The following is a 23,509-nucleotide window of genomic DNA, read 5'->3' as shown; positions in this document are numbered from 1 at the left end:
CAAGATATGATTTGAAGAAGATGGGAGTAAGGGAATCATTGTGGATTTATGAAGATGAGAGTGGAAAGTTGATGAAGCCACATGCTTCTTACGTGTTAACTCCTGATCAGAGACAACAATTTTGTCAATTTATTAAAAAAGTGAAATTTCCAGATGGCTTTTGTTCAAATTTGAAGAAAAAAGTAATAGAGAATGAAACAAATATCATTGGGTTGAAATCCCACGATTGTCATGTTATAATGCAACGATTATTGTCTGTGGGTGTTCGCAAGTTTCTCCCGAAAGATATATCGACCACCATTTCTGAACTATGTAGTTTTTTCAAGCAACTATGTTCGAGGACTATAAATGTTACAGATATGGAGGAAGCACAAAAAGACCTTGTTCTGATATTGTGCAAGATGGAGTTGATCTTTCCTCCGGCTTTTTTTGATATAATGATTCACTTGGTCTTACATTTGCCTGAAGAAGCAATTTTGGGTGGACCGGTATTTATGAGATGGATGTATCCTTTTGAAAGGTACATGAAAAAATTGAAGAACTACGTGAGAAATAAAGCTCGTCCTGAAGGGTCAATAGCTGAAGGCTATGTCGCTGATGAGGCTATGACATTTTGTTCGATGTATTTCAAAGGGGTTGAAACTAAATTTAATCGTCTTGATCGCAATAAAGATGAGGTGTATGTCCCACGACACCTTACTGTGTTTCAATCTCAATGTCGTCCCCTAACAAAGGAATCTCTCAAGCCTCTAGATCTTGCGACTCGTGAAATGGCTGAATGGTTCATCATTAACAATTCACCTGAAATTCAGGGTTACTTAGAGTAAGTTTATTCCCTTTAAAGTGCAATTTATGTTTATTCCAAATTATTTGATCTAATAGTCAAAGCATTCAAATTTACAGCGAACACCTAGTAGAGATCAAACTGAAATTCCCAGATGGTGATCATAATCTTTTACAGAAGAAAAATTTTCGCCAGTGGTTTCATAAGAAGGTAAAATTGAGATTATTTTTAAACATTTATTATTGTAATGATATTTTTATCATTCTAATATAAGTTTATTAATTTATTTAGATATATGACTTGCACAAACAAGGATCTTTAGAGAATGGTGATGAGTTGCTAGCTTTAGCATCTGGGTCAGATCACTTGGCAACATACTACGAAGGTTGTATAGTTAACGGTGTTCGATTTATCGCTTATGACCGAGATCAAAAGCGCACCACACAAAATAGTGGAGTGTCTGTTGCGGGAACTGAAGGTTTTAACTATTATGGCACACTTCAAGATGTACTGGTCTTATCTTTCACTGGTGCATTGTTTAGGTGTAAATGGTTTAACACTGATCCAAGCAAGAAGAAAACAATCACTGAAAATAATATCACCAGTATAAACGTCAGTAGCGAATGGTACAAAGATGAGCCTTATATACTTGCTAGCCAAGCTAAGCAAGTATTCTATCTCGATGATCTACTTAGAGGCCGACACTGGAAAATTGTTGAGGATGTCAATCACCGTCAAATTTGGGACATCAAGGACGATGAAGCCGATGCAGATGTTGATGTTGTACATGACATAAACTCATCAAATTTTGTGTTGACCGTGGATCTCGGTCAGTTGGTTATGGAATCTCATGAACCTGCAACATATATTGGCACTATAGAAAATTCACCTGCTGATCAATTAGATGAAAATTTCATAAATGACGACTTAGGCGAAGAAGAAGTCGATGAAGAAGATGAATTGCTAGTTGATATTTGTGAAGATGATGTTAATCATGTGTCTCCGATTGATGTTAATTTAATTAATGATGAAAGTGATAGTGATTATTCTACTTAGTTTTTATATTTTTGTAATAAAGACAATTGTTTAATATATAATATATGAGACTTGTAATCATGATGTTCATTTCCATTGGTGATATTTGATACTAACTAACAATTTAATACTAACTAATCATTTTTGTTCCTAAGTACAATGTCAGCAGATATAGCCACTTCTCATGGCGGAGATGGTGGAGGTCTAGACCCGCCAGATCCTAGTAGAGTACCCTCTTCCTGCGAGTCAGGTTAATAATAATTTTCAAATTTTGCTCATAGCTTGAAAGTCAAGCTCTACGAATGTTTAAATATAATATTAATATTTCAAATTTTGGTTATTCTTGAAAATGTGGATAGCTGAAGTGCCGAGAAAAAAAGGTCGTGGCCTGGCTAATTCGAAGCCACTTGAAATTCGAAGGCGAAATGCCGGGAAACCTCTAGATCTTCAGCTTGATCCTAGGACGGACAAAGTGGTTGGCTTGGAGGACCAAGCTTTTGTCCGCGAGATAGGCCTCCAAGTCACTTTGTTGTTGCCAGGACATTACTTGGATTTCGCTGATATACCTCAACAATTTAAGGAACAAGTCGTACATAGGATGAAGGTACAAATTTAGAACAACTCTTGTGGTATAATTTTTAATGTAGAAATCATTTACAAACTAAACTAACATGTTATTTTTAATGTAGTATTTTTATAATGTTGATGGTCATCCAGAACCCGGGAGAGTTATGAAAACTATCTACACAGAGATGCGCAAAAGATATTCTGAGAGAAAGAACATCAGACATACTCACTTCAAAAAATATTACTCTAATCCGGAAGATTTGCAGAGTGTTTTAGTTGCCCCACCTGACCATTGCTCCAAGGAGAGTTGGAAAGATATTGTTCAGTTGTTTTTTAGCCCAAAATTTATCGCGCGATCCAACCAAAACAAGAAAAACAGAAAAGAAATGAAGTATACATCGACGCAAGGCACAAAATCGATGGCAGCTAAGCGTCACCAATTTGTAAGTAAAAATTTTAATTTAATTTAACAAAATTTTACATTCTAACTTCCTATCTCTAAATTTGTATAGGCGAACCCTGATGAACATGTTATTGATACTTGGAAAGATAGCCATTTGAGAAAATCGACAAAAGTTTTTGTCAACGACACAGCTCGAGAAACTTTTGTAAGTTTAAACTTTTGTGTTATTATTTTCATTAAACTATGTTACTGATGTGTTTCTAACACTTTTTATGAACAGGAAAAAATGACGGAAGAGCTTGAGAGGGCACGACTTCAAAGTCAGTCTCAAGGACCGACGGAGGGATCTGAAACTGGATCTGCTGCTGAATCCTCGTCGATCGATCAGTACGAGATTATGAGTAAAGTACTTGGGGAGAGGTCTGACTTTCAAAGAGGAGTAGGTTACAGCAAAGGCAAAGGGAAAAAATCAGCTTCCAGCTCCACAAGTCAGTCACAGGCCCAACCTGTTCATACACCTCAGGAAGACATGGCTACTATGGCGGAAATGATGAAGTCAATGCGTGAAGAGATCCGGATGTTGAAATCTCAACAAGGTCCATCTGGTAATCCTCAGCATACCAGTACAGAAACTGAGTCGCGGTTTGAAAGCCTTCTCCAACGATATTTACCATCACAACCTGAAGGTGGTATATCTTCTCAAAGTCCACCTCCTTGGTCGATGCCACAACAACAACAACAACATGTGTATCCACCTCAACAGAATTATCCAAACACGTACGGACGTTCCTCCCAGTCCCCTCCTTTATATTACCCCGACGTCGCTACCGGATCTCAGACGTCACATCCTAGGCGTCGTGACTTCGGGGATTCATCGCAGCAGCAGCATCCACAGCAGATGTATGGTCAATTTGTGAGTCCGTCGCAGCAGCAGAGGTATGGTCAGTTTGAGAGTTTTTTGCATCAGTCTCCCTCGCCGCGACCACATGCTCGACAATTTAGACCATCTTCGCAGCATCACTCTACACAAGCACCACAGTTTGCTTCACCACCATTGCCGCGCCCTAATACTAGTGATCAAGATATTGATCTTAATGAGTATTTTACACCAAGTTGGCCAGATCAAAACAATAATAATTAGATTACGTTTTTTAATTATATTAAGACAATTGAAATTTTATTATGTTTATGTTATAATTACTTTATATGTAATTAAAATGAGACAATTTGTATTTTCTTATGTTAATTTTATGATTAATTAAAATGTTAGTTTTGTTAGATGAATATTAATTGTGTTATTAATTATAATATATGTTAAATATTATTATTTTTAAATAAGTATTATATGTATATTTATTAAGAAATAAAATAAAATTAATTGTTTTATTTTAGTATTAGTATTGAGATACCGGCGGACTAATACCGGCGGAACCCGCCGGTAATAATCCGGTCAAACGGTGTCAGCGTTGCACAACACCGGCGGACGCCCGCCTCTATTAATCCGCCGGTAATAGTGCAACACCGGCGGGTAGTGTCAAACGGTCGGTAATGGTGATAATACCGACCGTTTATTAATGGCGGGACTTTACCGGCGGATTTCCGCCGGTAATAACAAATACCGGCGGATATACCATGTATTACCGGCGGGCTCCTCCGCCGGTAATGGTGATTTTTGTTGTTGTGAAAATGTCCATTTCCTTGAGCTATCCTTTTCTATTTATAGGCTCAAGGGGGATTACATGAATTAGTTACAGATATTCTCTCCTAAATAATCAGATACTCAGGAATTCATGGGAGACAATCTCGGATATGATCATAACTGCATAAGATTTTCTCCAAATATATAGGGTAAACGACCAAGCTAGTCGTACATAACGTTCAAGTGTTGCGCCATGGAAATCTTTCTGGTCGATGGTCGAACAAGACTTCCGCCAGGTGTCAACCACGTGTTGAAAACGCCTGACACGTCACCCATACCTGTTTTTCGGATAACAAGTATATATATATATATACTAGATACAAATATTGTGCAATGCTTGTTTGCATTTATATTTATTTATAGAATCTATAAATTATATTTATTAAATTTGTATCATTGTCATATAAATTTCAAATAAATAAAAAATATTATATATAAAATAATGACATAAATATATTAAATTAAAAATTAAATAAAAATATTGATTATTATTTTTATATATATACATATATATAATATGATGATCTTTTTAAACATAAATGATAAATTGTTTAATAAAAATTAAGATTATGTATTACATATAATTATAATAATATTTAAATTTATATTAATATCAATATAAGTATTAAATATCTAGTTTTGTATTAAATATTATTATAATAATAATATTTTATAATATTTAAATTCATATTAATACAATTAGTAAAAGTATTAGGATTATATACTATTATGGTAATAATATTTTATAACATTTAAATTTATATTAATATAATTATTAAATATCTAGTCTTGTATTATATATTATTATAATAATGATATTTTATAACATTTGTATTTTAATTTTTATTAATATCTCTTCTATATAATAAGTGTGTAGATAACGAAATTTTTTGGTTTTAATGGTTTTTTATTTTTTTTAATGTTAACTTTAACAGAATATTCTTATATTTAACAATAGTTTGTAAACACTTAAACTTAAATAAAATAAAATAAATAATTAAAAAAATTAAAATAGGATATTCTTATATTTAACTGTAGTTTGTAAACACTTAAACTTAAATAAAATAAAATAAAATAAATAATTATAAAAATTAAAATATGATATTTTTGAGATATTTTACAATGATAATTATTTTAAAATAATAAATAATTAAACAAATTAAAATAGGATATTTTTCAGATATTTTATAATGATAATTATTTTAAAATAATAAATAATTAAACAAATTAAAATATGATATTTTTTGAAATATTTTGCAATGATAATTATTTAAAAATAATAAAATTATACGTTTTATAACTTAAACAAATTGATTTTTTTAAAAAAAACTAGCAAGAAATTTAAATTTAAAATCTATGTATAATATTTAATATTACATTAAAAAAATAATATATAATCTCTTGTTGTCACTCCCAAATTCAAAAACTAGAACAAACATAAACTTAAACAAAAATAAATAAATTATTTAATTAAAATAGGATATTTATTTCAAAATTTATATGACATTAATATAAATTTAATAAAACTTGCACTGTTTGTGTCTAGTAATTATTATATATGTAGTCTTATATTAAATATTAATATAATAATGATATTTTATAATATTTGAATATATATATATTTTTAGTTAGTTTTAAAAGTATATTCAGTTAAATATTTAAAATATTATGTTAGAGTTAACAAAATAAACCGTTAAAACTTCTGTTATCTACACACTTTTTATATAGAAGAGATATATCTTTATAAAAAAATATCTACCTTCTCTGATATGATAAGGTATTCAATTTTTGTGAGTGTACTGTCATTGATTTTAAGAGATATATCATTCATAATATATAATATTTTATGAAAATTTTATTTACTTTTATAATTTAATTCTTCTAACAAATAGAAAAAAAAGTATTAAAATATTGTTTTTTTTAGAAATGGTAAAAAATTTAAATTAAAGTATTTTGATTATCTTTCCTCATTAAAAAACAAAATAAAATTCTCTTTTCGGTTAGTTTTGTAAACAACACAGTGCTAAAAATGATTCTGGATTTTTTTTTTTTATTTATTCCGATTACAATTATCTGTGAGTTATTATATATGAGCTAGTCAACGCGCCATTGGTGGATTCTTTTGGCATGTTAGGTGCTTAAAGATCTATAGATTTTGACTTTAGTGAGTACCTCTATTTTCTTTCATCGCAAAAAAAGGTTGTTCTTTAGGACCTTATTTAAATTCTTTTTATCTGTTTTTTTGGGTTGTGACTTGTATATCTCATTTTTGTGCAATATTTTGCTTCACCAAATAAGCACTACAAATAGAAAATAAGAATATTTAGTTGGAAGATTTTTCCACGATCTGTATGTTTCATTATCTTATCAATGAGCACATGGTCATTTATGTATAAAAAAAGGTTAGGTGTGTCTTTTACTTATCACCAATCAATGTCCTATTACTACTTAATAAATTGGACACGTGTTTCACCTAACGCGTGTTTTATTATTACTCGGTAGACAGCAACTGGCCAGACAAATTCATGTTCGTTTTGTGGTTTGAAACCCTCGATCGTCATTAAATCTTTACATTCACCTATGCCTCTTGGATTTATGAATTTTCCGTCGATCGCAGCTATATAAACTTACTCGATGAGTTTGTACTATACCTCATACTATACTGATCATCAATTTGTTTCAATCAAAAGAACTATATACCTAATTTTATATGGCGGTGAACTTCAATAACAGCAGCATAGTGAAGCCAGCTGAGCCTGGAGCAATGGAATGGCAGCCTTACACTCTCTGAATTAGATTTAATTCACTCCATAGCTCACGTCCCAATTGTGTACTTATACCCAGCTCCTCCTGAATAATGGCTCAAAGAAAACGACACCGTTTTCAATGTCCTCAAAGAGTCATTGAGCCGAGCACTCAAGATATTTTACCCACTAGCCGGCCGCCTTCGGTGGATTGAAGGCAGCGGTAACGTCCTCGAGCTTGACTGCAACGGGAAAGGAGCTAAGTTCATCGAAGCTGAGTGTGAGTCGGCATTGGACGATTTTCACAATGATCAGTTAGCTTCACTGACTGACCAATATCGTAATCTATTTCCAGATGTAGACTACAATATCCCACTCCAAGACATACCTGTGACTCTAGTCCAAGCCACTAGGTTTGCTTGTGGGGGGATAAGCCTGGCCGTAAGCCTTTCTCATGCTGTCGTTGATGGTCAATCTGCTTTTAGCTTCATCTCCGAGTGGGCTAGTCTCACTCGAGGCGAAGGAGTGAACGATCCGCTACGCTAATGTCGAAACATAGGCCATTGTTAGCCTTTTCTCTTAGTTTCTCCCTATCTAGTTTCCCAAGCTTTAGTATGACCATAGTAGTTTTCTGCTTGGGGAGCACAGCGTTTTCTCCATGATGATGGAGAAAACGCTGTGCTCCCCAAGCAGAAAACTACTATGGTCATACTAAAGCTTGGGAAACTAGATAGGGAGAAACTAAGAGAAAAGGCTAACAATGGCCTATGTTTCGACATTAGCGTAGCGGATCGTTCTTACACTAGATTCGAATTGTTGGCGGCCCACGTGTGGAGGTGTGCATGCAAGGCACGAAAGCATGAACCAGAGCAGCCAACGTCGTTGGCGATATGCGTCGACTCTAAGCGCCGTTTGAACCCACCACTACCAAACGGCTTCATCGGCAATGCCACGTTCGACGTGACCGCCACTGGGAGATCTGGAGAGCTGGTATCGAAGCCCTTGGGACATGCAGCCAGCATAATCAAAGCAACATTAAAAAAAGTAACGAGTGAGTTTATCTGGTCAGCTGTTGACTATTTGAAATACCAAACGGACTTGAGCATGTTTCAAAGTCCTCTTCCCACGAACCGCGATGAATCTTTTGTCTATCAGAATCCAAACCTGGGCATTATAAGTTGGTTAGGGTTGCCCATGTACGGACAAGACTTTGGGTGGGGAAAGGAGATTGATATGGTTCTGGGAGAAATTGAGCCAGGATCAGTGGTTCTTATTCCTGATTGCAATGATGATGGATCAATGGTTGTGGCTCTCTGTTTGCAAACAGACCATATGGATTCATTTAAAAATCACTTTTACAATATCATATAATTAAGTAAATAGTTGGCTACTTTAGTTGTTCAGTATTGCGGTTTTAAGTTATGGAATATCAAAAGAAGTTGAGAATGTGATATTTTATAATTAGTTCACGATAATTATTATTATTTATTAAATTAAAATGTGTGAGACATTATATTGAATTTCACTAATAATGATATGATGTTATAGGGTTAGACACTAATAGTAACATTTATGAATACTCTTAGTTGTTTCAAATTTTGTAGGTATGTCCATGTCAAGAATGTGATTTTAATTCATTTGTAGATGTGTTTCCTAGAAAGAAAGGGTTTGTCGATGTCAAAATGTTGGTTTTTCTTTATGAAGAAGGTTGGATGTCTATCAAGAAGAACATTTGTATGGGGGATATTATATTGTATCTTTTATATATAATGTATGTTATGTTTACTTTAAAATGTACTAAGATCTCATATTAACTAAAATTTTATATTTTATGTTTACCATGGGATAAGAATTAAACAACTTAATTGACTGCGGAATAGTGATTAAGGTGTTTAAATCGATTCGTGTGTTTTTAGCACAATTGTTATGAATGTCAAGACAGAAACTGAAAAGCAAGTAAATAAAGGAATTTTTACGTGGTTCAGAAATCATTTTAGATAACCTAATCCATGAGGACACACTTAGAGCACTACTACGAAAACACCATTTTAGGAACTTTTTTAGGACATATCCCTAGATGCGAGTCCTAAAAACAGCTTTTGGACTTTTTAGAACTCGTGTTGCAAGTCCTAAAAACTATATGTGTCCTAAAAATTTGATTTTTTTAACAAGCACCTCCTCGACTTTTTAGGACACTCATTGCGAGTCCTAAAAACTTATGCGTGTCCTAAAAGTTTGAATTTTTTTTTAAAAAAAAATTCTTCAACTTTTTAGGATACTCATTGAGAGTCCTTAAAGAAATTCTTTTAGAACTCGCAACGTGAACCCTAAAAACTTATGTGTGTCCTAAAAGTTTAATTTTTTTTAACTAAAGTTTTATTATATACTAAATCTCAAAGAAAAAAAAACAACAACCCATTCTCCCTCTCTCTCCTTGCTCTCTTCCCCCTTTTCTCTTTCTCTCTCTCTCTCTCTCTCTCTCTCTCTCTCTCTCTCTCTCTCTCTCTCTCTCACTCACAAAACCCCACTACCAGCCACAAACGGCAGCGCTCCGGCCACCCCTCGCCGGCCCACGGCATTCCCCGGCCCCCGAAACCCCCAGCCCCATAGCCCATGGCCTCACGTGCCACCTAGTTTAGTCGACAGAGCCTCCAAAGTTCAGAAAATTTTGTGGGCTTCTCTCACGAAACCCCACTGCCCAGCCACGTACGGCGGCTCTCTGGACACCCACCCCTACACGCGCCGGTCCACGGTGTTCTACAGCCCCCGAAAGCCCCAGCCCCGCGAGCCCCTAGCATCACGCGCCCTCTAGCCTAGTTGATGAAGCCCCCAAAGTTCGATGACCATGAGGGTTTCCGAAACATTTTGAGCATTTTTCGACCACCTCGAGCCACCCCGAGCCAAATGAACACCACCACAACATAATTTCTTATTCTTTGGGCTTCAAAATGCACTAAAGGATCAGACCGAACCACCACCGTGGGGTGGTGACGCCGCCGTCATCGTCGGAGCTCTGGCAGGAGCTTTGGCTACCATCTAATTTTTTAAAAATTAAAAATAAAACCTGCGAGTCCTAAAAAAACATCAATTTTTAAGGCTCTCAAATAAAGGACTCGCGCGGCATGAGTCCTAAAAACTTTTTTAGGCCTCGCAAGCCTTTTTTGTACTAGTTGAGAATAATAACCAATTAGTAAAGAAACATTGTGTACAAAAACATTGACTTAAAAAATGTAAGACTCCATCTTAAACTATTGTCGCAATCTTGTTGTACTCTTCTTTACGAATCTCGTTTTGAAATGCGGATTCTCTTAAAATCTATTCAAAGAATAGCGAGTGCTGTCTTCCTCCCGAAGTGAGTCTTGATGAAATCTTCTCCCGAAGATTCTTAGGAACATGTTCACAAGAGACACCACCTGTTACACAAAGAACAAGATAGATACACAGAAAAGTGCACTCGACACACAAACAAAGATTAAGGTGAACAATTTAATCATTACAAAGATACACTCCTCAAAAATAACAACAAGTGTTTTCAAAATTCAAAATGGAAAAGATGATTTTTCCAAAGGCATTGACAAGGTATTGATAGATGAGAAAAACGTCCAAGACGAGCTCTTCTGAAATCTTGCAATTAATACAACAATATTTGTAAATTTCTTTGATTGAAAAAAATATGTTAGCTGGGTTGATTCTGTTCCAATAGAATAGAAAACTGCTAAATCAGCGTAATCATTAATCTTGACTAGGTGAAACGAATTTGGTCATTTCTCTTTAACATGTTCATTTTCGAATCATGCTTATCCTGAAATACTCAATCCCTAAAAATACTCAGTCAGAATAAGGAAAATATATTATTCTACCAATAAAGTCTATTTTTTTATAACAATGGTAAGAATAATATATTCACACTTATAAAGATTTTCACATTAAGGACAACTATTTTAATTGAGAATCTCAATCAAAATTTTCAAGAATCAATTCACAAATCACACAAGATATTCCACCCGATTTTCTTCAAGGGTTGTAAAAATATTTTTTTGTAAATTAAGTAAGTCAATCAAGGGTTTTACATTCTCCCCCTTTGGAAACTTAATAGATATAAATATTTTAGCAACTATTTTGAGAGTTCCTGCAAAGCATATTGGTTAATATATTAATAGAGTGTAGAAACAACTCCCACTTTGAAAGACATATCAAGAATTTAACCAATATCACTGAAAATGTTAACTTTTATCAAAGTTTAACATTTAACCAACACAATAAGAGAGAACTCCCAAACCCCAAATTACTCCCCCTTTTTGTCTATCAATAAGACAAAGGAGCAAAAGAAACTTAAAGAGATAAAAATGGCTTCATTTTGGAGGAGTGGCAGTCATTTGACTTCGTATGGTGCGCAGCAGTTGCTTAATGGGCGTGAGACAACTATGAAGGCTGTGAACAACTCTTTTTCCTTTTTGGCATTTCCTAGAGCAGTGATTGTGAAGGCATGAATTTCCACGACGTTACTGGTGGTGCCACCAAAAGAAATGTCGTCGGGGCTGGATTTAAGGAAAATAGCCTTTCGGGCATTTCTTTTGGTCACACCGCAGGGAAAGGCAAAGATGTTGGGTGGAGTGGCGTTTGGAAGTGCACCAGAATCTTGGGGCTTCATGATCCCCTTCAAGAATGTATATAAAAAAATACAAAGACAAGGAAAAGTACTGTGGACAAATGATACAATGGGAACATATTTTAATATATATATAGGACAATTCTTCTATAGGGGCTTTACTTTAAGCCCTACCGGTAGGGCTCTCAGTGTTTCTCGACTCGTGAACAGTTTTCGGCGCTACTTTTTTTTTTATGACCGTGTATATTGTAACTATTTAGAGCATCCTGCAAATTTTCAGAAAATTTCGAATAGTTTACAGTACCGAAAACTAGGTTCAAACATGTTGTTTTCCACGCGCATAAAAAAAACTAGTCACACGTGCAACAACATGTTTGAACCTAGTTTTCGGTACTGTAAATTATTTGGAATTTTATGAAAATTTGCAGGATGCTCTAAATAGCTACAATATACACATTCATAAAAAAATCGCGCTGAAAACTGTTCACGTGTTGTAAACACTAAGAGCCCTACTGGTAGGGCTTAAAGTGAAGCCCTTATAGGAGAATTTCCCTATATATATAAATATATATGAATAAATGAATTAATATCCCAAAAATAATTTTGCTCGGTCAAATCTAAAAGAATGCAAAAAGAGTAACTATCATCGAAACCTGTTTTTCCTTTTAAAGTCAAGGGAAATATGCAAAAAAATAGAAACTTTTGAAGTCAAATAATATAATAAGTGAAAAAATCAAAAGCAGCACACATTTCCCTTCTTTTTTTTTTTATAATATAGTATACAAATTAAAGAAAGAAAAAAATTGCCAAAAATATCTCATCCTGATTGTGCCCAGTGTCTTTGTGCCATGTCCTTTGAGAAAGTAACAAACATTAATTCATAACTTATTTTTACTATAAGGTTAGAAAATATATTTAATATAGATCATGCTTTTATTTTTAAAAAAATATCACAAAATATTTAGTTCTATTACAAAAAATATTTTTACCAAATCAGTAAGTGTGTATGAGTCTTATAATTATTTTCCCAACAATATATCTTAAGCATTTGTGTGTGATTGTGAAAGCAAAGATCATTTCCCTCTATGACAATTTTTAACCTTTTTTCAGGGTCAATGCCCTATGTGGCAATTTTTAGCATTTTTCTCAATGAGTACCCAAATTAGACGTTTTCACACTACACTGAAGGCAACATTTTTCAGTAGCAGAGTATCTTCTACATAATTTTTGTTACATAGTTCCAACTTACTCACAAACGAACTCTATTCTAAAATGGCGCCACTGATTAATTTGGAAGAATGTTAATTGGAGGGTCTATCTATTTTGAATTTTATTTTTCGAAATATGCATGACATATATTAACTATAAAATCTAACCTAGTAGTAAAAATACATTTTGTCATAATGTTTGAGACTTTCTCTTTGGACAAGAACAAGAAGACATCAAACAACACTTTCAAGTATAGGGATATGACACATCACAAATAATATTGAAATATTATACAAACCCCCAAGGATTTCTTGAGGGAATCAAACTTAACTGTATCAATGACTTTTGTATAACCATTTCTACAATTTGTTTGTCAGTCTAAATATATTTGAAGACAAAAAATTTATTTTCAACAAGTTCATTGATAAAAAGATGAAGAATGCCAATATGTTTAGTGTGAGAGTGCTGAACATGGTTTTTTGAGATATTAATTGCACTTGTATTATCACAAAAAATAGTCAAAGTGTCAAGATCAAACCCATAGTCTGTCATCATTTGTTTCATCCACAACAATTGAGTACAACAGCTTCTTGGAGCTATGTAATCAACCTCAGTAATTGACAAGGAGATTGAATTTTGCTTCTTGCTATGCCAGGAAACTAGATTGCTTCCTAGATAGAAGCATCCACCACTTGTACTTCTCCTGTCATCTGTATGCCTGCCCAATCAGCATCACTAATACAAACAACGTTAGAGTTAGTTTCTTTTGAAAACCAAATTCCACACTCAAGAGTACCATTCACATAGCGAATGATTCTTTCACAACTATTACATGGGATTCCATTGATACCGAGCACACAGGCCAACGTTGTAGCAAATTTCTAGTGGACTAGTTGTGAGATACAGAAGACTTCCAATCATGCTTCTGTATAGTGTTGGATCTACCTTTACACCATTTTCATCCTTGGCCAGTTTGACCGGGTCCCCATTGGTGTTTTGGCATGTTTGGTAGACTCCAGACCAAATTTCTTGACCAAATTTTTGGCATACTTGCTTTGAGAGAGGAAAGTTCCATCTTCTGATTGCTTGACTTGCAAACCTAGAAAACAAGTTAATTCTCCCACCATACTCATCTCAAACTCATCTTTCATTTGCTTGACAAATTCCAACAATTCAGAGTTAGAGGTTGAACCAAAAACAATATCATGTACATATATTTGAGCAATAATAATGTAAGAATCAATGTTTTGTCAATCTTGCCCTTTCTATATCATTTCAAAACAAGAAATTGAGTCAGTCTTTCATATCAGGCTCGAGGACCTTGTTTCAAACCATACAATGCCTATTTTAATTGAAAACCATGATTTGGAAAATGTGGATGTTCAAATCCCTTTTGTTACTCAACAAAAGCTTCTTCATTTAAAATTTCATTTAAAAAAGTATATTTGACATCCATTTGGTATAGTTTGAAACCAACAATGCAAGCAACAACTAACATCAATCTTATGGACCTAAGTCTTGCAACAGGGGCAAAAGTTTCATCAAAATTCACACCTTCAATTTAAGTCTACCCTGTGCTTCCCCTTACCTCGGTCATCAGCTCGAATACAAGTATTATCTAGTAATCATTGGATTTACAATAATACAACAATTAAATAATCTCGGTAGCTAGTCGGATTCACATATCCATAATAAATTCACACACTAACGAGACTCCCCCCTAAGTACCCCAGTTACGAATCAATAGACATTCGACCGTTCTTCCCCCTTCCCCGATAATCAGTCCATAGTCAATCGGTTATGCTCCCCCCTACCCCGGCCATCATTTCATAGCCATCCGACCGTGCTTCTCCCTACCCCGGTCATAAGCTCGAGTACCGGCATTACCTATAAATCACTGTATTTCATTGAAACATTTTGTACACTTACTAGTACCCCCTAGCCGTTACTAATTCAACCCTTAATCAATCTAGTGTAAAGAACTAGAATAAGAAATACCCTAGCATGTTTCATGTTGTAGCCAACAAACTTAAGATTAACTTACAACAAAGCAATTTACAAAGTTTGCCCTAGTCATACCAATTGCACAGCATCGCAGAGATGTGAAACTCATTCATCGAAAAAGTACCCATAGATATAAAATCAAACCATGCTAGCATAATCATAAAGTTTGTCGTTCTTATTTACACAGACAAAGAAACAACAAGTACAAAATCAATTATATTCTAAATTTCCAAAAAAAAAAATGCACTTATATTCACATATCATTCTTCCTCAATTATACGGCTCAACTTTGTACCATTCTTCATTGACGTTTATACTGGTGATATTATTTTCAATGATTGTTTTCTTCCTTCTTGGATTTGTATTAAACCATTTGCACCGAAATAATGCCAGTGAATATGCACCAGTGAAAAATAGTGACACTACTTCAAACGTGTCGTAGTAATTAAAACCTTCTGTTCCGGCAACACACACTCCACTATTTTATGTGGTGCACTTTTTATCCCGGTCGTGTGCAATAAATCGAACACCATTGACTATACAACCTTGGTAATAGGTTGCCAAATGATCTGACCCAGATGCTAAAGCTAGCAGTTCATCACCATTTTCCAAAGATCCAAGCTTGTGCATGTCATATATCTAAATACATAAAATTATATTAGATTCACAAAAGATATCATTAATAAAATGAAAATTCAAAGTTCAAATTATAGCTTCTTGTTGACACGTTTTTTCGCCAACATTTATGAATACTCTTAGTTGTTTCAAATTTTGTACGTATGTCCATGTCAAGAATGTGATTTTAATTCATTTGTAGATGTGTTTCCTAGAAATAAATGGTTTGTTGATGTCAAAATGTTGGTTTTTCTTTATCAAGAAGGTTGGATGTCTATCAAGAAGAACATGTGCATGGGGCATGTTATATTGTATCCTTTATATATAATGTATGTTATGTTTACTTTAAAATGTACTAAGATCTCATATTAACTAAAATTTTATATTTTATGTTTACCAAGGGATAAGAATTAAACACATTAATTAAATGCGGAATAGTGATTAAGGTGTTTAAATCGATTCGTGTGTTTTAGCACAATTGTTATGAATGTCAAGACAGAAACAGAAAAGCAAGTAAATCAAGGAATTTTTACGTGGTTCAGAAATCATTTTAGATAACCTACATCCATGAGGCCATGCCTAGAGCACTACTACAAAAACACCAATTTAGGAACTTTTTTAGGACACTCACCTAGATACGAGTCCTAAAAATTGCTTCTGGACGTGAGTCCTTAAAGAATTTCTTATACGCGAGCCCTAAAAACTATGTGTGTCCTAAAAGTTTAATTTTTTTTAACAAACACCTCTTGGACTTTTAGGACACTTATTGCCAGTCCTAAAAACTGATGCGTGTCCTAAAAGTTTGAATTTTTTTTTTAAAAAGTTATTCGACTTTTTAGGACACTCATTGAGAGTCCTTAAAGAAATTCTTTTAGGACTCGCAACGCGAACCCTAAAAACTTATGTGTGTCCTAAAAGTTGGAATTTTTTTTACAAAATTTTTATTATATATTAAATCTCAAAGAAAAAAAAACAACAACACATTCTCCTTCTCTCTCCTTGCTCTCTTCCCCCTTTTCTCTCTCTCTCTCTCTCTCTCTCTCTCTAACTCACGAAACCCCATTGCCAGCCACGAACGACGGCGCTCCGGCCACCCCCCAGCCCCGCGAGCCCATGGCCTCACGCGCCACCTAGCTTAGTCGACGGAGCCTCCAAAGTTCAGAAAATTTTGTGGGTTTCTCTCACGAAACCGCACTGCCCAGGCACGTAAGGCGGCTCTCCGGCCACCCACCGCCTACACGCGCCGACCCAGGGTGTTCCCCGGCCCCTGAAAGCCCCATCCCCGTGAGCCCTTAGCTTCACACGCCCCCTATCCTAGTCGACGGAGCCCCCAAAGTTCGGTGACCATGTGGGTTTTCGAAATGTTTTGAGCATTTTCCGACCACCTCGAGCCACCCCGAGCCAAATGACTACTACCATTGCATTCCTTGTGCTTTGGGCTTTAAAACCCACTAAAGGATCAGACCGAACCACCACCGTGGAGTGGTGACGCAGCTGTCATCGTCGGAGCTCCGGCGGGAGGTTTGGCTACCAACTAATTTATTAAAAATTAAAAATAAAACTTGCGATTCCTAAAATACATCAATTTTTAAGGCTCTCAAATAGAGGACTCGCGCAGCGCGAGTCCTAAAAACTTTTTTAGGGCTCGCAAGCCTTTTTTGTAGTAGTGGAGAATAATAACCAATTAGTAAAGAAACATTGTGTACAAAAGCATTGACTTAAACAATGTAAGACTCCCTCTTAAACTATTGCCATAATATTGTTGTACTCTTCTATACGAATCTCATTTTAAAATGCGAATTCTCTTGAAATCCATTCAAAGAATAGCGAGTGCTCTCTTCCACCTGAAGTGAGTCTTGATGAAATCTTCTCCCGAAGATCCTTACGAACACGTTCACAAGAGACACCACCTGTTACACAAAGAACAAGATAGATACATAGAAAAGTGCACTTGACACACAAACAAAGATTAAGGTGAACAATTTAATTAATACAAAGAGATACTCCTCAAAAATAACAACAAGTGTTTTCAAAATTCAAAATGGAAGAGATGATTTTTCCAAAGGCATTGACAAGGTATTGATAGATGATAAAAACGTCCAAGACAAGCTCTTCTGAAATCTTACAATTAATACAAGAATATTTGTAAATTTCTTTGATTGAAAAAAAATATGTCGGCTGGGTTGATTCTGTTCCAGTAGAATAGGAAACTGCTAAATCAGCGTAATCATTAGTCTTGACTAGGTTAAACAAATTTGGTCATTTCTCTTTAACATGTTCATTTTCGAATCATGTTTATCCTGAAATACTCAATCCCTAAAAACACTCAGTCAGAATAAGGAAAATATATTATTCTACCAATAAAGTCTATTTTTTTATAACAATGGTAAGAATAATATATTCACACTTATAAAGATTTTCACATTAAGGACAACTATTTTAATTGAGAATCTCAATCAAAATTTTCAAGAATCAATTCTCAAATCACACAAGATATTCCACCCGATTTTCTTCAAGAGTTGTAAAAATATTTTTTTGTAAATTAAGTAAGCCAATCAAGGGTTTTACATTCTCCCCCTTTGGCAACTTAATAGATATAAATATTTTAGCAATTATTTTGAGAGCTCCTGCAAAGCATATTGGTTAATATATTAAGAGAGTGTAGAAACAACTCCCACTGCGAAAGACATATCAAGAATTTAACCAATATCACCGAAAATGTTATCTTTTAACAAAGTTTAACATTTAACCAACACAATAAAAGAGAACTATCAAACCCCAAATTACGCCTCCTTTTGTCTATCAATAAGACAAAGGAGTAAAAGAAACGTAAAGAGATAAAAATGGCTTCATTTTGGAGGAGTAGCAGTCATTTGACTTCGTATGGTGCGCTGCAGTTGCTTAATGGGCGAGAGACAATTGTGAAGGCTGTGAACAACTCTTTTTTCTTTTTGGAATTTCCTAGAGCAGTGATCGTGAAGGCATGAATTGCCACGACGTTACTAGTGGTGCCTCCAGAAGAAATGCCGTCGGGGCTGGATTTAAGGAAAATGGCCTTTCGGGCATTTCTTTGGTCACACCGCAGGGAAAGGCAAAGATGCTGGGTGGAGTGGCCTTCGGAAGTGCACCAGAATCTTGGGGTTTCATGTTCCCCTTCAAGAATGTATACAGAAAAATACAAAGACAAGGAGAAGTACTTTGGGAAAATGAGAGAATGGGAACATTTTTTAATATATATATATAATCTACAAAGGATCATCTTTTAAGATATGAATTAAATACTTATGAAAAACGGTAAGTTTATAACGAAATTAATTCACATAGGTCTTATCATATATAATCACAATTATATAAAGTATATTTTCAAAGATGTCTATCCACATTTGTAATCTGAATCTAGATTACTTACATCCCATATGCTTAGTAAATCATACTAACAATCATTGATTAAAGATTTCATACTTTAATATGTTGCTGATTAATTTATTCATTATATGTGATCTTAATTCTCTTGTACGCATACAAGATCATATTCTCATAGATGAATATGGAATTTTTTGATATTTATATATAAATTATTCAAGCAATAATTTCAATAATAAAATTGTACTTTTATTTAAATCAATAAAAATATCTTTTCACATGATTTTAGGGCACCGACCCTAACAGTTACAACCAGCGGGTGTGGATCTTCTCGGGAGTTTAATGAACTTGAAGATGCAGAACCAAGAAGATGGCTCGCTGAAGGACCCTCTTCTTCTGTTGCGGACGGTAAAAAAAAATTGAACCTATATGCAAGAGAAAAGAAGATGATACAAGATGTAGGGAATTGCAAAACCCAACAGAGACTCCAGTTGCGCTAAGAAAAAAGGTTCAGAGCCTTCAATTCGAAGAAGAGGAATGAACGGAAGATATAGCTTGGAGAAGCTGCCGATGCAACAGGCAAAAAAGTTCTTGTAGCAGAAGCAGATTGAAAATGAAATACTGATGTAAATGTATGATCAATCTTAAATGTAGCCACATTGTTGTATTTAAGAGATGAGTTTGAATGAAATAGAGAAAGTTTACTGATGAAAAATGTAAAAAAAAAACCATTCCAAAGTAGTCCTCTGATATTTTCTACAGAGCTTCATTTTAGTGATTAAAGATAAAGAACGAAGTAAAGAATTAAACGAGAATGATAATCGGAGAACCGAGTAAAAAGAGCCAATGACAACGATGAAAAATGACATTTGAACAAATATCGAGGCTATTTGCTAGAATAAGAGTGATAATGACATGATAATGCGCTGACTGTAGTCGTTGCCAAGAACAAAATTAAGTAAAGAATAACATAAAGAGATAAAGACGAAGCAATGAGAATGAGAACATTTGACATTAAAGTATTGAGACATTCAAAGTAAGATGTTAAATGATATAAGCAGAAAGAGAACGGGCCCAACACTTTTGGCTTCTAAACAAAGAATACCATGAGAAAAATAAAAGGCTACATGAATCTGAAGTGAAGAGAGCATAATTAATGAATCTTGGCTCATGAGCAATAAAAGATCGAGGCGAAGTTTAGCCTGTACATAAAAAGAATATTACGAGTTCAGTGCGACCAAAGTGAAGAGTCAAGCGAACACGAGATTTGAAATGGCCAATGAATAATTTAGAACAGAACACGGAATACAATGTAGTAATTTTCTTCGGATAAAGTGAACTTGCAAAGCAACAGATAATAACTTTCAAAAGAACCACAGAAAGCGCAGAGCATTATGAAATTATCAAAAATTGAAGAATCAACCAATATGAAAGATGATATGATCAATCAATAAAGTGTGATTTGTGTAATTTCTGCAATAGAAACATAAACAGAGGCTTCATGTTGAGCATAATATGAAATTTAGCTGCTGAGCGAATGAGAAACCCCGTTATTGAGCATTTAATGTAAAGTGCTTTAATGTGGAAAAGAGACAAGACATGATTAGTGAAATTGAATGCTTGAGCCATGTTTGCAAGAATGACTGGTCGATGAATATGATGGTCAAAGATGTATGATCAATATTTTATGAGACAGATTGGGCATAATCGAGTTGTGATTAGTAATGTATTATGATGATGTTATGAGTGTGATTTTGAACGAAAATGTGATTCATAAAGCATATGACAATTGACGATGAGATGAATCATATATGAATCTGCGATAAGAATGAAGGGATGATTCTTATCTTTATTCTGAATAAGATCTGTAAGTACAATACAATGAATGTACATATTAGACTCAGAGTGGTGAAAGAATTCCAGTACTAACGAAGGCTGATGCTAAAGTGTTCTTTGGCTTAAAAGATTTAGGAGAATTTTTGCAAAACCCCAAATCGCATTTTGAAACTAGATGAGAGTCATGAGCTGTCCAAATTGAAAATTCTTTGATTGTCTCGAGAAGATTAATGAAATTTTGGCTTGCTGAAAATAGAGCTCAAGCGACCAGTGCAGCCCCAATATCGTTGTTCTTCTCTTGAGTGATAAGAGAACGATTAAGAAGAAAGAAATCTGAAGGCACAGAGGAAGGGTAGAAAAAGAGTGAGGAAAAGAAAATCACGAGGTGGTGACTCTCACCATCTATATTTAGTGTTGGAAATTTATGGCTTTACACTTTCTAAATCAACAATGAATAATAGAAATAGTTCAATATTACAAACCCTAGATGCTAATCAAGAACTTTATTCAAAGTATGAATGCAAATCTTAATAATTAAATAACCATAGTGCTTAAATGATTATAAGATGAACTTAGAAACATTTAATCATCAATACTAACAATGTAAACACAATAGAATAACACAAATACAAAGTTAGGGTTTAGAGAGATACAGTCTTTGATTTTGAGCAAATTGAATCTTCAAACTTGTGAACTTCTAAAGGCTTATACACAATAAGTATATTTCTCTCCAAAATCTTTATTCCAACTCTTCCCTTAGTTGCTTGAAGCTTCACCAATGTAGAATGAGAAGTAAGATTAAACAAGCCTTGACACTCATACATGTAAAGCAATACTTGATGAGTTTCTTGGAGAAAACTTATGATCTTTAAGAGCTTGAAAGAGATAGAGAGAAAGGTTAAAAAGAGTTGAAAACTATGATCAATGTTTTACAACTCTAATAACCCTTATATATAGTGTATGCATCGTCATCAAGTCTAACCAATAGGATTAGAACTTTTAAAAAAATCATTTGGATCGAAGTCACGTAACTGTATGGTCCTGTGTGGACCTCCTAGGTGGTGCGTTGCCTGCTTGATGGCGATGCATCGCCTACTGAGGTTTTGTCTCCTATGCACTTATAGGCGTTACATCGCCTCCCATAGGCGACGCAACGCTGATGCCTCTACAATAACACCCCAAGCGTGACCCCAAAATGTCTCCAAATGCCTCTAAATGTTTGGGAATGTTTAAATACATCATTGTATCACTTTAGACCCATAAAAGTCAATTATAGATTCCTACTACACAATCTCATGTTTTCACTTCAACTTAATTGAAAATTGTTAAGTGTTTTGCACCTCATTGTGTAAACAACTTAACCATTATATTTAAAAAATCTCAACATTTAGCATGCATGTGGTTTTTGATAAAAGGTCTAAGAGGTTTATGCAATGACTGATCGAAGTATAGTAGATGTAGATATTCAGATTCAGTTACTCATAAATACAAAAACATAACTAAAAGTTAGCATCATAAGATAAAAATGATCCTACATGAAGTTTTAATTACATTGCATAAAAAAGCCTCTAAATCTTAAGGGTTCTTGTTACCCTCGAGAGCAGAAGTAGTTAAACTAGTCGGAGGAGGAACGGATGATTAATCAGCCTTTATGAAGGCCACATCTTTCAACTTGGCAGAGGACCCCTGGGCAAAATACTCTGGAGCAGAAGACTCTGCAGTAGCAGGAGGGAGAACTAGGCTAATTTCATTTGTGGATAGGGTAGACACTTCTATCAGAGGATGTTGAATAGGCTCGCCATTGTCTTGGTAAATGATGCCCAAAGCGTCTTGCCTCCTTTTTAGTTCTTCTAGATGATTGACGGGGCAGGCTATGCAGACATCACCAAGTTGGGAAATATAGTCTTTGAAGTCAAAGAACCTATATTCAATACCAAATTGTATGCAGATTCCTTTGACGTTTTTAATCTTCTCAGCAGTAGAGATATCCTTGCCTTGGGGCCATGGAATCCAAATAAGAAGCAATTTCCAAATCGGTCATTCTATGCATTATTTTTTCTATGTTAAGTTGATCCCTGATGTGAGCTCAAGTAGCTTGGATATGAACCTCTTCCATTCCTAGCTCAAAGAGGGAATATATTGATGTAAGAGATACTATTTATGAAAACACAAGCTAAAATAAAGGTAACAAAAGTACGCCAACATACCTTCAGAAACGAGAGTATTTCGTTGGAAGATGTTGAGATAATACTTCCTGTTGTGCCCAAACTCATCCTTGTTTCGGTTAACTCAGCCTCAATTTGGAATACTTCTTCTCTGCCTCGAGCATGGCCTATTTTAAAGCCTTCAACTCAGAAGCCCCAGTGACATACCGATCTTTCCAAGATTTCTCAGTATTTTGCACCTCTATTGTCAACGCTGCTACCTTATCCTTGAGTTCCCTAGTGAGAATTGTCTTTGAGGCCAATAAATCATCTTGTTTCTGTTTGATTTGCAAGTGTTATAAGAGCTCTCTATTCAAGGATGTTATTTCAAACTTTGCAGTTGCCAGCTCTTCAACTAATTGATCTCATTGCTTTTCGATGAAAATAACATTGATGAGCTTCTAATTTGCTTCTGCAAGATTCTTCTTCAAAGTATT

General features: G+C 34.7%; 2 protein-coding genes across 2 annotated transcripts; both read left to right on the top strand.

Annotated features, from left to right (window-relative positions):
- Positions 1 to 2,906: 2,906 nt before the first annotated feature.
- On the top strand, positions 2,907 to 3,930 carry LOC133784933 (vacuolar protein sorting-associated protein 27-like). Its single transcript, XM_062224199.1, has 2 exons — positions 2,907 to 2,994; positions 3,070 to 3,930. The coding sequence occupies exon 2, from the start codon at positions 3,076 to 3,078 to the stop codon at positions 3,928 to 3,930; it is 855 nt and encodes a 284-aa protein (XP_062080183.1). The 5' UTR covers positions 2,907 to 2,994; positions 3,070 to 3,075.
- A 433-nt stretch (positions 3,931 to 4,363) lies between these two features.
- On the top strand, positions 4,364 to 8,785 carry LOC133784932 (spermidine hydroxycinnamoyl transferase-like). Its single transcript, XM_062224198.1, has 3 exons — positions 4,364 to 4,454; positions 7,345 to 7,775; positions 7,881 to 8,785. The coding sequence occupies exons 1-3, from the start codon at positions 4,364 to 4,366 to the stop codon at positions 8,601 to 8,603; spliced, it is 1,245 nt and encodes a 414-aa protein (XP_062080182.1). The 3' UTR covers positions 8,604 to 8,785.
- Positions 8,786 to 23,509: the final 14,724 nt, after the last annotated feature.

Source organism: Humulus lupulus, chromosome 6, assembly GCF_963169125.1.
Source record: "Humulus lupulus chromosome 6, drHumLupu1.1, whole genome shotgun sequence".
Taxonomy (NCBI): Eukaryota; Viridiplantae; Streptophyta; class Magnoliopsida; order Rosales; family Cannabaceae; genus Humulus; species Humulus lupulus.
Note: the sequence above shows the minus strand (reverse complement) of the source record. Positions and strands in the feature narration are given on the sequence as shown.